Source organism: Brienomyrus brachyistius, chromosome 1 (assembly GCF_023856365.1).
Source record: "Brienomyrus brachyistius isolate T26 chromosome 1, BBRACH_0.4, whole genome shotgun sequence".
Lineage (NCBI taxonomy): Eukaryota > Metazoa > Chordata > Actinopteri > Osteoglossiformes > Mormyridae > Brienomyrus > Brienomyrus brachyistius.
The window spans coordinates 52,298,134-52,312,914 of NC_064533.1; the positions used below are offsets into that span (position 1 = coordinate 52,298,134).

At 44.9% G+C, this 14,781-nt stretch overlaps 2 protein-coding genes across 3 annotated transcripts in view; both read left to right on the plus strand.

The window, feature by feature from the left end:
- LOC125740075 (sodium/potassium-transporting ATPase subunit alpha-1-like) overlaps positions 1 to 14,781 on the plus strand; it is a 457,178-nt gene that overhangs the window by 422,205 nt on the left and 20,192 nt on the right. The window lies entirely within an intron of this gene.
- On the plus strand, positions 425 to 8,181 carry mab21l3 (mab-21-like 3). 2 transcript variants are annotated; one of them, XM_049010926.1, is made up of 8 exons: positions 425 to 443; positions 2,701 to 2,929; positions 3,260 to 3,400; positions 3,495 to 3,566; positions 3,731 to 4,022; positions 6,107 to 6,288; positions 7,271 to 7,465; positions 7,798 to 8,181. In XM_049010926.1, exons 2-8 carry the CDS (start codon positions 2,873 to 2,875, stop codon positions 8,029 to 8,031), a joined length of 1,173 nt encoding a protein of 390 aa, XP_048866883.1. In that variant the 5' UTR covers positions 425 to 443; positions 2,701 to 2,872; the 3' UTR covers positions 8,032 to 8,181. The 2 variants fall into 2 exon arrangements, with proteins under 2 accessions (XP_048866883.1, XP_048866891.1); XM_049010934.1 differs by lacking the exon at positions 425 to 443 and having other exon boundaries at positions 2,693 to 2,929.

Below are 14,781 nucleotides of genomic sequence, written 5' to 3' on the forward strand. Positions count from 1 at the left end.
GGGAGACCGCAGTACCCGGAGGAAACCCCACGATGACATGGGGAGAACATGCAAACTCCACACACATGGGACCCAGGCGGAGACTCGAACCCGGGTCCCAGAGGTGTGAGGCAACAGTGCTAACCACTGCACCACCATGCCCCCACTGAATCATTAAAATAAAATAATTTTTACATGTCCATTTCAAGGGAGTTTTTATTGCATGCGCCATACAGCTTGTTTATGTTGTTTACTTAATATTTTCTGGAGGAAATATATAAAATATTAGATATTTCTGGCTAAAAGTCCGTTTGTAGATGCATATATTTGCATGAATAAAAAAAGCAGGAAAATGAAAAAGTAGCGTTTGGTATCGTACTAATAAATGCAGGCATTTTTTGTTTTCCTCTAGAGGGCGACAAACCGCCATGTCCTCTGGATTTCTCTCGAAAGGAGAACGTCAGGTTTGGTTCCCTACCGTGTAGACTGCTTACTCATTCGTTTACACTTAATGTTTTATTATAAGAAATGAAACATCACACACAAATTCACAACTGACAAATGGGTGCTGTTACATTATTACACAAGTGCCTAATTTAGAACGAGTATTGTTGCAGTGTTACGCAAGCCGCATACGCCGCATGTGAAGATAGCTAACACTGCAACTGCAGTAGATTTTGTAGTTGCTTAGCAACCCTCCCCCCCAGCACCACCACCCCTCACTGATTGAATCTGATGTATTAACGGCTGAAAAAGATACAGGCAGCTTAATCTTGGTGCAGGTGAGATATTGGAAACTCAGGAGCTAATGAACGTTTCAGTAAGATTAGAATTTTAAGGTAATTGATCTATGCTTTTTTATTGGTTGAATGTGCCATATATATGCAGTATCATTTATACTATGTATATTGAATGTATAAAAAGCATGCATCCAGGATTCATAGCTCTGACATTAATATATGTCAGGATAAAGCTCAAGGGAGACATGGTTCTTCCAGGGATTGGGTTCTGCCCAAGTAGTAGTGTAGTATGGAAAGAGTTTAAAGAGGTAAATGCCTCAATATATGTATTATAAATGAAACTGCGATATAAAGGTTTGACACAAACCTGGAAGGCTTCATTGGGTGGCAGAGGTGGCAGCTTGTGTCCCGTTAAGCAAAGAGGACAGATAACATGGAATTGTCGTGCAGCATTGCAGTGAGCATTAGCGGACTTGACGGCATTGTGCTGGCAGGAGTGCGCAGCCGGTCCCTCACGCGTCGATGTCATCGACCCTGTCGGAACGCATCATTCTGTCCCACTTGCTCTCCATTTCCTGGCTCTCCTGCCTAGACATCTGGATTCGCCAGTGTGTGTGTATGTGTGTGTGCGTGATGTGTGTATTCCTGGAAGGGTTACAGATGTGGATTAAGGATGAAGGGATCAGCTCTCCATGTCCACCAGTCTGGAATACTCATACAGGGGAAAACCATTTTATTGGTAATGCGTGGAAACAAGCTAAAATTATCAAAGTACGTCGCAGCCATAGAAATAAGTGACTGACAACCTTGTCTGCAAGGCACCAAAGTAAGTCTTTAGCATTTATTCATTTAGTGGATGCTTTTATCCAAAGCAACATGTACCTGAGAAGGGAGGGTCAGACGGTTCCCAGAGCAATTGCAGGTTAAGAGCTTTACTCAGGGGCCTAATGGTGAAATCACTCCCCTGACCATGGGATTTAATCCAGCAATCTTCTGATTTCAGGCAGAGCATCCCACTGTGCCACACACCAGCCCCCTTAAGTGTTTTAAAGCTCATTCCTTTAGGTGAGCCTGCATGCCGATGGTCCCAACGCCTCTAAGTCTGACTGACGTTGACGGATGTTTCTTGCACCCTTGGGCTCTGGTAGTACACATGTATGGATCTTCATCAGTCAGGTATCTCATTAGGATCCGGGCTGATATTGATAGTCACCCCCTCTAGAAGCGTACAGTGGAGCAGTCATCCATCAGATGGAGCAGGAACAGTGGGAATGTATTTACATAATGACAATAATCGATCACTGAGAGAGCATCGCGTTTGGGGGGAGGACTTCGTGAGGTTTCAAGCCTAGTGGCTTTTATCATGGAAAAGCATTTTTAAAAAATAAACAAATTCTTTTATCTGGAAGACATTGCTCATTCTGGAATAAACCATTTAACATTATAACATATGCAAATGAATGGTACCATTTCATCTTCTCAACAAAAAGTCACCGATATCTTGGTGGCTGGCTAGATAATCTCCGCTTTGGTTCCCAAACCTCTCCTTAGGAACACTTCAGCCTTTCCATGTGTTTGTTAAATTTCTCCACCAGCTCAATTAATGAATTAAATAACTCAATGGGGTATTGACAAGGTGGGGTACTGGTCAAGTCAAAAAATACACTGGTGTATTGGACGGTTGCCGCAAATACTGTGGCAATTTTAGCCATTGAAATGGCTAAGCTGACACACTTTGACAGACATAATATCATAGTTTTACACCAACATGAAGATCATTTACGCATCATTTTCTGTGACTGCCTAAAATTAGTGCACAGTACTGTATATTGAAATTGTTGCACATTTAATAAAAAAATGACTCATTAGGAAACGTGAAGGCCTGCAGAACCGTGCATGCTAGCTTAGCTTGTGAAATCAATGGTATAAAATCAATGTGCGGCATGTTGAAATGCGCTTTCCACCCAAATCCTTGTCACAGCGCAGGGCACCGCGGAGCAGAAAGTTTCTGAGCGGAACAGTGTCTGCCTCCCAGTGATGGGTTTTCGAAGAACAAGATTATGCAGCGAGCTCTGAGGAACACACAGCGAGGATAATCACACGGGACCCCGAGTGACACACTGTGGATGGAAGACGGCGAGCAAAGGAAGTGAATGTGTGAAATGACGGAATTCACTGAAGAAGACCTGGACCAGTATCTACAAAATCAGGTAATTGTCTCACATACTGGCTGTAACTTCCATCAAAGAATATTATATTCAGGATTTCTGTCAGTTTTTCAAATGATATGCAATTAAAAGACAATTTAATTAAATATTTATATTTGTTATATTTACATTTTGCATATTTAGCAGACGCTTTGTCCAATGTGGCATAAAAGTGAGGTAAATAGTACATCGCAAATTTATACCACAGAATTCCTCCAAGGACCATGGCTGATATTCCAGTCCTAACCCTCTCCCTTTCCACCATTGAGGTATCTCCTGTTGATTCTTTTTACAATGTAATAAGACCATAATACTGTATTTTACTCTGTGGAGGTTGACCTCAGACACAGACAGGTCTCAAAAACAGTGGAGGAGGTTCAGAAGATTATCAAGGACCTGACGTCTGAGGTCAGCGTCAAAGATGGTCGCTTTCAATCGATCTCCAACTCCGGCGTCCACAGCGACAGCCTCAAAGTGAGGACGCACCCAGAAGAGGCATCTTTTTTATGCGTCTGTGCATTGGTCTGCCCTTGGGTCGAAGTTAATGATTTTATCCTTCGGTCCATAGGATCAACCTGCTTTACTCGCCAAATGGGCCACATTGCTCAGGGGACGGTGTGCGTTCAATCCAGCTATCCAGGTAACATACAACGCCCAGGAGAGCATACACAACTTCAAATGCAATTCAACCTGAGAAGAACCAGGAGATAAGGAAACTTAAGGAGCAAATAGTTTTCCCAGATTTTACTGTAATTATCCAATAGCCTGCTTTCAGAACGACAGCTGATTGCATGTGTCCCCTAGGTCCTAACACCTACCCAGTTCCTCATTTCGGTGCCATTGAGGGGACTGACGGGATACAGGGAACGACAGGCCCGGCGGTGGCGCTACTATTCGCTGAGCGGGTCGCGACGGCAATCTCCAGTCCGTGAGCCAGAGAAGCTGCACCAATGGCTGGAGCTGGACAGCTTCCTGAGCCCCACGCAGGAGTGGCACGATGGCCACGTCGCCATTGAGGGTGACATCGTGCCAGCCAAGGTGGTCAGTGTCTTCAAGGAGCAGGTGGAGGAGGCCGTCAAATCCCGCAGCTTAGCCAGTGAGTCATCCTGAGACATAATTCTCTGAAGTACATGACTTTAAACATGAATGGCAGCGTGGTAGGTCAGCTGGTATCCTTGGCGTCTTTGTCCACGTGTGACTTCACCCTTTGGTAGAGTGAACCTTCTCTCACACTACCTGCTTCACTGGATAAACTTGAGTTATGGTTGGCTGATAATGTATAACATTCAGTGCATCTATATACAGCACTAGAAAAAAATTAAGAGACCACTCTATCTTTTATAAAAATCTAGATTTTTAAATCCTGTTTTAATCCTCGTTCTGCTGACAGAAGGCTACATTGTGAAGCAGGCTGCTCCCAGGCTCAAAGACAGCAGTACAGAAGAAGAAGGTGAAGCAGGAGATACTGGAAATGACCAAAAACCAGCCAGGTAGAGGGCAAAAGCGACTTTATAATGCCCGAGATGACCGCCAACTCATCTCGCAGTGCTGCATAAATCGGAGGATGACATCAAGTGACCTTCTAAAAGAATGGGAAACATTAGTGGTGTGAAGTGCACTGCTAGGGCAATCCATAACAGGCTTGTAGGAGCAGAACTGAAGTCCCATAAAGCAAAGAAGAAGCCCTTCTCCAGTGAGCAACTGGGAAAAGCAAGACTGGAGTTTGCAAAAAAAATGTATATTTTCCCTAGGCGCATACCTTTGAATTGAGAAATGTGTGAAATCGAAAATTTTGCTGTGGTCTCTTCACTTTTTTCAGCGCTGTCTGTCCTTGTAACGTACAAAGTGTCCTTGAGTAATGCTTGAGTAATACCTTAACAAATGGATCTACCTGAGAGAATCGTACCAGTGGTGTGGAATGGGGACACAGAGATATCTATCCAAAGCTTTCAGGCATCAGGTGACTCAAAACGCAAGCAGGTGTCCAATCACAGCTCATTTTCCCCAGTAGCGCATCAATCGACTGACCCCGTTAGTCTGCACAGTTTCTATGGGCATGGGACCCAAATCATTGAACCCACACCACGGAAGAACAGACTCAGTGGGTCGCCTGGTGTCCTGTGACAGCTTCTGTGAACTGGGCCAGCTGTCTGGTCCAGTAGTGGAAACCACTCAGTTTAAAGATACAGTCATTCTTCCAAGTAACAAGTGAGGTTTTAGGTATGATCAGAATCTCTGGAAACTTCTCTGAATGACAAAAGGACAGATAGACAAGATGGGTATCAGATCCAATTATCCGTCTAAAAGCGCTTCAGTGCGTATTCGCAGCATATGCTGCTCTCTCACACGCCTCCATGTGCATTACGAGCATTTCAGCTCCCATTACTTACGTTAGTTTTGTTCTGTCACAAACAATAAATCCTACGGCTGAGCAATGAAGGGCAAAATAACAGAAGCCACCCAGAACGACCTGCTGGACACATAAATCCAGCACGGAGCGTTAAAGTGTTATGTGAGGCTTTTTGTGCACTTTGTCTTCCTTTTATGGTGCTAATTCCCATCCCTCAGCCCCAGGGCACATCTGGAATGGAGTTAATTACTTTTTCTGGCTGCTCCCAGCTTTCCCACACAATCTATATATCCAGATGTACACATACACACCCACATACACACACACAGAGTCTACACATGGTAAGGGTGTGGAGCACCAAAGGGATGTGTGTAGGTTTATGTAGATTTAGGGTTATGTTACAGAAGGCTCACAATATGGCAGGTGTGAGCCTCAACCAGAAGGTGGAGCCATTTTGTTTAATCAAGTCAAGTCAAGTCAAGTGGAGCTTGACTTGTCACACCAACCATATTCAGTACACTGCATACAGCAATGGGAAATGATGTTCCCCATGGCTGTGGCTTACATATATACATATATATGCAGAGGTAGACTGGAGAAGCTTAAAAAAAATCAAACAATGACAACATTAATACACAATGTAAAAGTAAACAATGATGGAATGTTTAGAGTATGCAATTATAGAAGAGCGCGTGTTATGCAGGTGTAAAACGGTGAATGAGTAAATAGATAAATAATGATAAATAAGAAGTATTGGTGATGTAGATTCACCCACACAGATGATCGATGGATGCAGACGCTTGACGGTTTGGCTTGTTCTGGCTTGTCAGGTAAAGTCAGCGTCCTTGACACGATGGGCTCGGTGGTCCGTGTTGCCGTGGAGACGTCGGAGGCCCAGATCGAAGTGGAATTGGTACCGACGGTAGAGCTGATGCACTCCTGGCCCAAGAAAGCCCGCTGGCCCCGGCTGCTCAAGCGATGGCCTCCAGCGGATCGCATCCGCTGCATCAAGGTGAGGACACCAGAACAGCTGTCACATGACCAGGGATCAGGATGGTCTATCGTAAGAGACGAGGCACGGTCACCACATGGTGAGAGAGTGAGAGCCAGTCTTCTAAGCCAGCCTTTTTCTCTCTGTAGATTGTCTTCACAGTAGGTTTTCATTAATAAAATTTCCCATGGAGGTGGTACAGTGGTTAGCACCTGTGGGAACAGGGTTCAAGTCTCCACCAGGGTTCTGTGTATGGAGTCTGCATGTTCTCCCGGTGTGGTTGTGGGGTTTCTTCTGGGAACTCCAGATTCCCCCACAGTCCAGAAACATGCTGAGATTAATTGGAGTTACCAAATTGTCTGTGTGTGTGGATTCATTTTATATTACATTGTGGGGACTAAATGTAAAAAACTGTTTTTACACAGATCTGTGAAAGCAATCAAAAAACTAAAAATGACAAAAAATTCTTATTTTGTTTGGTTACTTATGGTTAGCTTTTGGGCTGGGTAAGGTCCTCATGTTGGCATTAGAGTTTTCCACATAGAAATGAATGGAGACTCCCCACAAATATATAAATGCAAATTTGTGTGTGTGTGTGTGTGTGTGTGTGTGTGCGTGTGTGTGTGTGTGTGTGTGTGTGTGTGTGTGTGCGTGAAAGAGAGAGAGCGAGAGAGAGAGAGAGAGAGAGAGAGAATGCAATGGGTTGGTGCCCCATCCTGGTTTGTTCCCTGCATTGCGCCCATAATTTCCGGACCCCCGTGACCCCAGAATAAGACAAGTGGTGGCAGAAAATGGATGGATGGATGGATGGATGGATGGAAATCTCTCATGATGTGATTGAAGTCATCATTTAGATAATTAATCATCTCATTTTGTTATTCACTTATTGAGGAAATGTGAACCCTTAAGCTATTACACAGTGACATCAAAATAAGCCCATTCTCCTGAACCACTATATGATTTGATAACCCAGTGGAACTGAATGGATCTTTCCCCCTGACAGTCCTTTGGATTCAATCTGCTGGCTACGTCCAACTACCACTGGCTGCTGTCCTTCTCAAGGGCAGAGCAGGTGCTGCTAGGAAGCATCGACGAGGATGGGGGTTGTCGAAGGAAGTGCTACCGGATTGTCCGGCAGCTGAAGGAGGATGTCTGGTGTCCCGGCAACAAACCTGCCATCACAGCCTACCATCTGCAGGTACTAGTCACTCTGCTCTTCTTCACAATCTAGTGCTCATGTCAAAAAACACTCAAACCCACCATCACAACAGTCCAACCACGTTCTCACCTGATCTCGAGCATCAACAGAACTCTTTTCTTTGAAAACAATCATTAACTTTTGACTTCATGTCATGTGAAATTTTTTGACTCAAGTTTTGACATCATTGCTAGTGTGGTTGTGATTGTGTAGAAGCCTCTGATGGAGTTCATCTTTGGGTCTGTTACCTGTTAGCACAGTGGTGGTCTGGTCTTACTGTCCATCTCATTCCCTTCACCTCCACTCCCCCACCCTCCACCACACTCTGCCAGAACCTGCTTTTCTGGACCTGTGAGAAATACCCCAATTCTAAGGACTGGAAGAACCTGAAGGAGAGCGTCCTGAGGCTGGTCAGGAAGCTCCACAAGTGTGCTAGCCAGCGCTACCTCAAGCACTACTTTGTGGGCTCCTATAACCTGCTCAAGTACACTAACACCAATGATCTGGATGACATGGCCAGCAAGATCTCCACGTTCCTGGATAACCCAGCTGCCTACATCCACTAACACCATGACTTTTAGCTCAACTTTGGAACACCTGCACTGAACATTAATTACTTTTGTTATATTTGTGGCATTTATGCTGAGAAGTAGTCCAGTCCTGACTGCATTAGATATTTATTGTTGGACCACAGGGTGTCATATATTCATGAAACCTGAAATTGCAGTTCCTTAGCTGTTTTAGACATTGTAATAACCCACTGATCAAATAAATTGGATTAATGTTGTCTTTTCTGATACGCATTATGTTTCCTGTCTGGAATAATGCGCAGTCCGAAGTAAGAGGAACATACATTTTTATTATCCTTAGAGGTCATTCACACTATCCTGCTCTTAAAGCAGCTATGCTGGAAGACTCTGGGTTGAACAGTGATATTTTTATAACATCCACTTTTATAACAACGCTGGCAACATCACACAACAACCTGACTGACTCTAGAACTGTATCCACACAATGAATTATGAATACAATATCTTACATCCCATCCAGGGTTGTGTTCCATTCTGCGTAGTTCAGGCTCCAGCACTACCCCCCCCCCACCCCCCCTGCCCCACTGCCCCCATTCCACTGATGAGGATGAGCAGATGAGCTCTCATTAGGTGAGGAGGGCTTATGATTTACAAATAATTTGTAATGTACAGTTATCATGTATCATCTACATATACAGTTATCTACTAATGCCATACTTGACAAAGGTGTGACATCAGTCTTAGAAGAAATTTTACATTTCTTTATCATTTGAAGATATGAGTTTGTGGGAAAAAAGAGCTGATCGTGTTTATGTTGACCTGATGATCAATTTGAAGATGGATGGATGGATGGATGGATGGATGGACAGACAGACGGACATCCATATTGAGGTTTGTTTGCCAGGCACACCAATGTTAGCTGTCCAATTAGACCACTAGATGGCACTTGTCACAAAGCAATCATGCAGTCTTCTCGACGTCACCTCTCATTGAAAGATCTGCCAATATACCCACGAAAAAGACAGGGAAACCAGCGAGAGTATTTCTCCATTTAACATAAGTCAGTGGGTGGTGGCGCTATTAAAGTTATAACCCACCCACGACTAAATCCATGTTCTAGTCTTAGTCATAGGTAAAATAAGATGGATCTTTCTCAGTCTCCAGTGAGAATTTTTTCTTGGCAGCCGCATAATAAACATATTTTCCAGCACAACTTTTTCCCCCAAAGAACTTAAATAAATAACAGCCATCCATCACCTAAGCACTCATCCTGGGTAGGATCCTAGGGGAACCAGGCACTCAGGGCACTAGACTGGGATGCGAGTCTATTACTAGGCACAATCACAGAGATTAACGGAAATTTACAGGGTTTTTTTTTTTAGCTTAACTATGTGCCTTTGGACCCACATGGCACAGGGAGAACATGGAAACGCCACAGACTCGGGGAGAAGGCCAGGTTCCACCTGTCAGCCCTAGGGGCATGGTGCAGATGGCACTGGTGGAAACGTAGAGGTCTGTCGCTAAAAATGAGATAATTTAAAGAAGGATTCGCAGAGCAGTCATCTGGATGGTAGTTTTCAAAAAAGTATAAATAAATGAACAGAAACATTTTGCGTATGTGTTAAAGACATAAAGAGAGAGTGAGAGGAAGACGAGCGGTAACGTATGGGGGTATTAGTGACAGTAACCCAGTCTGCAGGCATTAATGGGGACCTGATAAGCAAAGGATTCTGGGAGTATAAGCAAAAAAGAGAGAAATGGCGCGGACCTGAAAGGCAGCATGTCGCAAAGAGCTGGAGGGAAGGAGAATGAGACAAAGGAGCGGACAAGACAGCATCTATTTACCGAGCGAGGCTGGTCACAGAATGGTGCTTTCATTCCCATTCTATTCATGCTTCCTTTTCCCAGAAGTGGGATCATTTACACTGTCGTTCCGGGGCTGAATCTACGTACAGCATTAAATCCCGCCGGGAACTGCAGACATTTACTTTTAAATATTGAATGTATAAATGTTTAGTTTGGGAAAATATGTAGCGCGTACATGTTATTAAGGTCTAGGATTTATAAGCTTAATATCCCGCTGCTTTTTCCACAGCATCTCCTCAGGCCAGGCAGCGAGCCAGATCGAGAAGCAGTCACTTCCCCTACGGTTTCAGAAAAAGAGGAACGAGAGTAAATTATAGCTTAGCGTTTGTTGTGTCTTGACGTCATGCGTATTCCCAGTGTCACCAAATAAAAGGACTGTAGAAGGTCAACCAAAAAATGCCCTTACTCTGCCTACTAGAGAGAGGCGTTGTTGGTGCGGGCCAGATTAGAGTCATTGCACATACTCACCGTGGTTAGCAGCAGGAACGGTGAATAGGTGCTGCCCTCTAACAGTGGTTGTGTCTATATTAGGATCTGGTTCTTTGGAGCCGCACAGCAACTGCGGTAAGGCTGAAAGCCCCCCCCCCCTAATTCATTTATCTGAATATATTTAATGTTCCCTTCCCAGCTCGCATGCCAGGATGTTCACTTCTGTTCACAGGCTTTGGTGTGCCGGTGCTCGATCAGTAGGGTTTTCTTGTGGATTTCCGAGGCCTGTGTACCGTAAGAATCTTGCTTTTCGCTCCAATGCCTTCGCTCATGTAGCACGACAAAGGGCGCGAAACCAGACACCTTAAAATGCTGCTGCGCTTTGTGATCCGCTAAATGAAATGAAGCAGCCGATGCTTCAGTTAGCGCGCATGCGCTAAGCACATCGCTGTCCGTTATAAATCTATATTTACGGGTCGAGCACCTGCCCCTCGAAAAGCCTCTGCATGGCCCTGTTACTTCTGTGAATTTTTCCCCACCCTCCCTTGGCCCTTGGGGGAGAGGGCTATTACCCACTTTTAAGTAATTGTGCTAATAAGGGCCTAGTGAACTGCTAATGCAGGAGCGAAAACCTACCCATAATGGGATCGATTTTCATCGGTTCATGTCCAGCCCTCACAGTATGAGCGTCAAACCCTATTAGCCTTGTTTCCTGGAGGTTAAAGTCGGAGAATATGAAAGGAGGAAGCTGTGTCATCTAATGTACTAATGGTCCGATAGACTCTGAAAGGTGCCACCCCTCCCCTCTTGCCCTCCCCATCCGTCATACTCTTGTGGATCCCCTGTTGGTCCCTCTTAGGCAGGAGTTGAGCAACTCCTCTTCAGACTCAAAGCCTGTGACCACCCCCCACACACACACACTTCACCCCCTGTGTCCGTGGAAACTGCCGACCTCGGGGGTCACAGTCATTTATGGCGGATGGGAAGCTGTCCCAAGGAGCATCCAGACGAAATGGAGGGAGAGGGCAGAGTGACAGGGAGCACAGCGACGGATGGGAAATCGCCCCGAGAGGCGCTATATATGGGGGACTGTGGCTTTAAATAAGACCCGACTCCGAGTGGAAAACAGGGAGGGAAAGGATGGAGACAAAGTGGAGTAAACTGCAAACATAGTCATTAAGAAGGAGCCAGCAGGCATCCCGGGAGGACACTGACACATAAATTATTTACTATTATCCAGAACCCGGCAAACAATAAAACCTGGGAAAAGCAGAATTATTTGCCTTTCCAACAACACAATGGGACTCAAGAAAGGAGACCCAGGATGAGATATGTTTGTGAGCCCCTGGTTTTGTCTTACGGATGCTTCCCACCAGCTGCAGATGTGTGGAATCTGCGGGAATCGGGAGGGGGGGGGGGTACAGCTGACATTATTATTATTTCAAATTTTAACCATGTGGGATACTTGCGCGCGCTCTTCTTACGTCATAAAGGTTTATTGTCATTAAAAACAGTTAAAGCTTTGACTGTCTGATACCGACAGAATTCCCCACCATCACCCTCCATCGATGTCGACGTTCGAGCCGGATTCTGGCCCTGCGTCCTTTTGTCTTTTCTTTGTTTGTCTCCTTACTGGTGTGAAATTCCTACGCTCGTGAACATTCCATACTAAACACCCCGAATAGTGGGATTGCAAATAGGTAGCAACAAACCCAGTGACACCCTGGGATTTCTGGCACTGATTTTTTTAGCCGGGGGGGAGCATGCATTGAGCAGAGATGTGGAGATGCCGGCTTAAGGGGCTGATAACGGCGCACACAGGCTCGGCTAATAATAGCCACGCGACTCATGTGCACGACCAGGCGCCACGCAGCACCGCATACAAACGTCAGGCCGCCATCCGAATCGCCATCTCTTATAGCCGCCGCGAGTTATTTCCAGCACATCTTATTATCTCTGTTTCCCAACCCACCCCCCTCCCCCCTGCCCATCGTCTGCCGCACCCCCGATTGGCTCAGGTCTTCACGGGACGCCAAGTGACATCTGTGTGCACTGCAGGAAATCAGGGGGATTCGGGGTGACTGTTTTAGTAGCTATCCATAATCTCTATGTCAGGGACAATGATTCCATTACGGACCGACTCTGGCCACACTGGGGTAGCGCCAGAATATTAACCCCGTGTTTGCAGGTACTTGGCTTTCTTCCTAACCTTCAGCCTTCTATAATGATATTATATCCTATTATGTTTATTAATGTAATATACATATTTTCATTCTAGAATCTCTTGAAGATTTCACAGATACATTACAGACTTAGTGCCATACTTTGTATGCTTTAAATCCATTATGGGGCTAGGGGGGGAGTTGGGGGGGTGCTGGAGACATGACTCACAATGTAGGGCGCCCTGAATGGAATTCCTGCCCATCACACATATCTTTTATTTTTTCTTAGAATTAGTATTATAGTCAGTTTCTTTTGATCCCAGAGAGATCTTGTGCATACTGCAGCAAGCACGAAAAGCATAGAGAAACATTTATTTAATGCAAAAGAAAAGATGCAAGACAGTACGCAAGGTGCAAGCATAGTACACAAATGCAATCCTGTGCAACAAGATACTATAAAATATTAAAGAAATTAAATCTTTCTTACATTGTTCATTTGGTCTGAAAATGCAATATTCCGTAGGCATTAGCAGTTCAGACATAACTGGTCATTTAATTAAATATCCCATCCACTTTCCATAACCGCTTGTCTTATGCACGGTCGCGGAGTTCCAGAGAAGCTGCTGACATAAGGCAGTGAACCACCCAGGATGGGGCACTGACCCCCACACACCATCCATCCATCCATTTTCCAAACTGCTTATCCTGCTGGGTCGCGGGGGGTCCGGAGTAATGGGCACGAGAAAGGGGACAACCCAGGATGGGGGGGGCCAGCCCATCGCAGGGCTCACTCACACACCATTCACTCACACATGCACTCCTATGGGCAATTTAACAACTCCAATTAGCCTCAGCATGTTTTTGGACTATGGGGGGAAACCGGAGTACCCAGAGGAAACCCCACGATGACATGGGGAGAACATGCAAACTCCACACACATGTGACCCAGGCGGAGACTCGAACCCGGGTCCCAGAGGTGTGAAGCAACAGTGCTAACCACTGCACCACCATGCCGCCCCCCACACACCATTCATTTAAGTATGTATTTATTAAGGTAATTGAAATATTCATGAGGTAAGCAAAGTAGAGAAAACAACAAAAAATGATTGAGTATGTATACATAGCACATGCCATCAGTAAAACTGCGTAATAATTACAAATAGTCTCATATTAGGTTTGTTAATGTCTTTGGTGATTGTCTTGGTAACGCTTATGAACCGGCAAGTATTTAGGGGGGGGGGGGGCAATATTATTTCTGACAAAGGAAAATGAATAGAGTGAATGGAAGGAAATTATTTCCACTGTTATTTAAAAAATCATGAAGACCAACCAACCCAAATATGTAAACATTGATGGCTTCCCTCTGAAGGCGCATTCCTTATGGATTCAGGGGCTTACAGGAAGTGACATCACACTCTGTCTGCATTTTCAGGTTGGTAATAATGGCAGCCTGACTGCATTAACGCGCCTTAGCCACTGCCTCTGTCCATTAACGTTGAAACTGCTTCTGGGTTCCACACAAACAGGCAGAAAAATGAAAGATTTAAGACATGAAGCATTAACACAATAAATGAACAATCGTCATCGTCAAAGGCACAAGATCTTTTGGCTGGGCAGCCCCACTCCTTAGTATAATTGCAATTTTCCAAAGTCGGACAAACTCCAGATGGACGCCTTGGGCAGAGTTTGCCGTTTCGTGACTGCAGGGGCGGGGCCACTAAAACCACCGCGAGTGACAGAGAGACGAGATATCGACTGATGGGCGAAGGAATGTTTTTTCACAGTAACACGATGACAAATGTTGCACTAGTTAACAAAACTCACCACTTTTTAAAAATTTTAAGCATTATGCAGTTTCAAGTGCAACTGCAATGTGAATAACCAAATGCTCTGTGATTCTCCGGGCACCTCAGGTATTAAAATTCCGGAGGTTCGACATGACAGTGATGTTTCCCTGTATCTGCGTGAGTATGACAGTGCGGGGGCTATGCAGCATACTGAGTTTATTTTTTAACTTTGGCTGCACACAGGTTTTTTTCTCTTTTTCTTTGAGCTTGGGGTGTCTCATTTACTTTGTTTTTACTCACTTTTAGCAGCCTTCCAACAGCCTGTGTTCATTTCCTAACGAGCCAAATAAGCTCTTTATCCGCTGCAAGATTCTGAGAAACTCGCAAAGACATGCATTTAGACTGAGGACGTTGATGTGTTCCTCCTCAGAGGGAGACTCCAGTTGACTCCCCACTCCAAAAATCACCCCAGAATCTCCTTTCTCACTAGTCGCTTTTGAGTTTTTTTTTTTCCGACCCGCATCCTGAATTGTGATTAAAAA

Excerpts from the sequence above, each read along its gene's own strand:
- mab21l3 (XM_049010926.1), top strand. The coding sequence starts at position 2,873 with ATGTGTGAAATGACGGAATTCACTGAAGAAGACCTGGACCAGTATCTA. Across the intron at positions 2,930-3,259 it reads ACCAGTATCTACAAAATCAG|GTTGACCTCAGACACAGACA; the intron begins GTAATTGTCTCA and ends TACTCTGTGGAG. Across the intron at positions 7,466-7,797 it reads TCACAGCCTACCATCTGCAG|AACCTGCTTTTCTGGACCTG; the intron begins GTACTAGTCACT and ends ACACTCTGCCAG.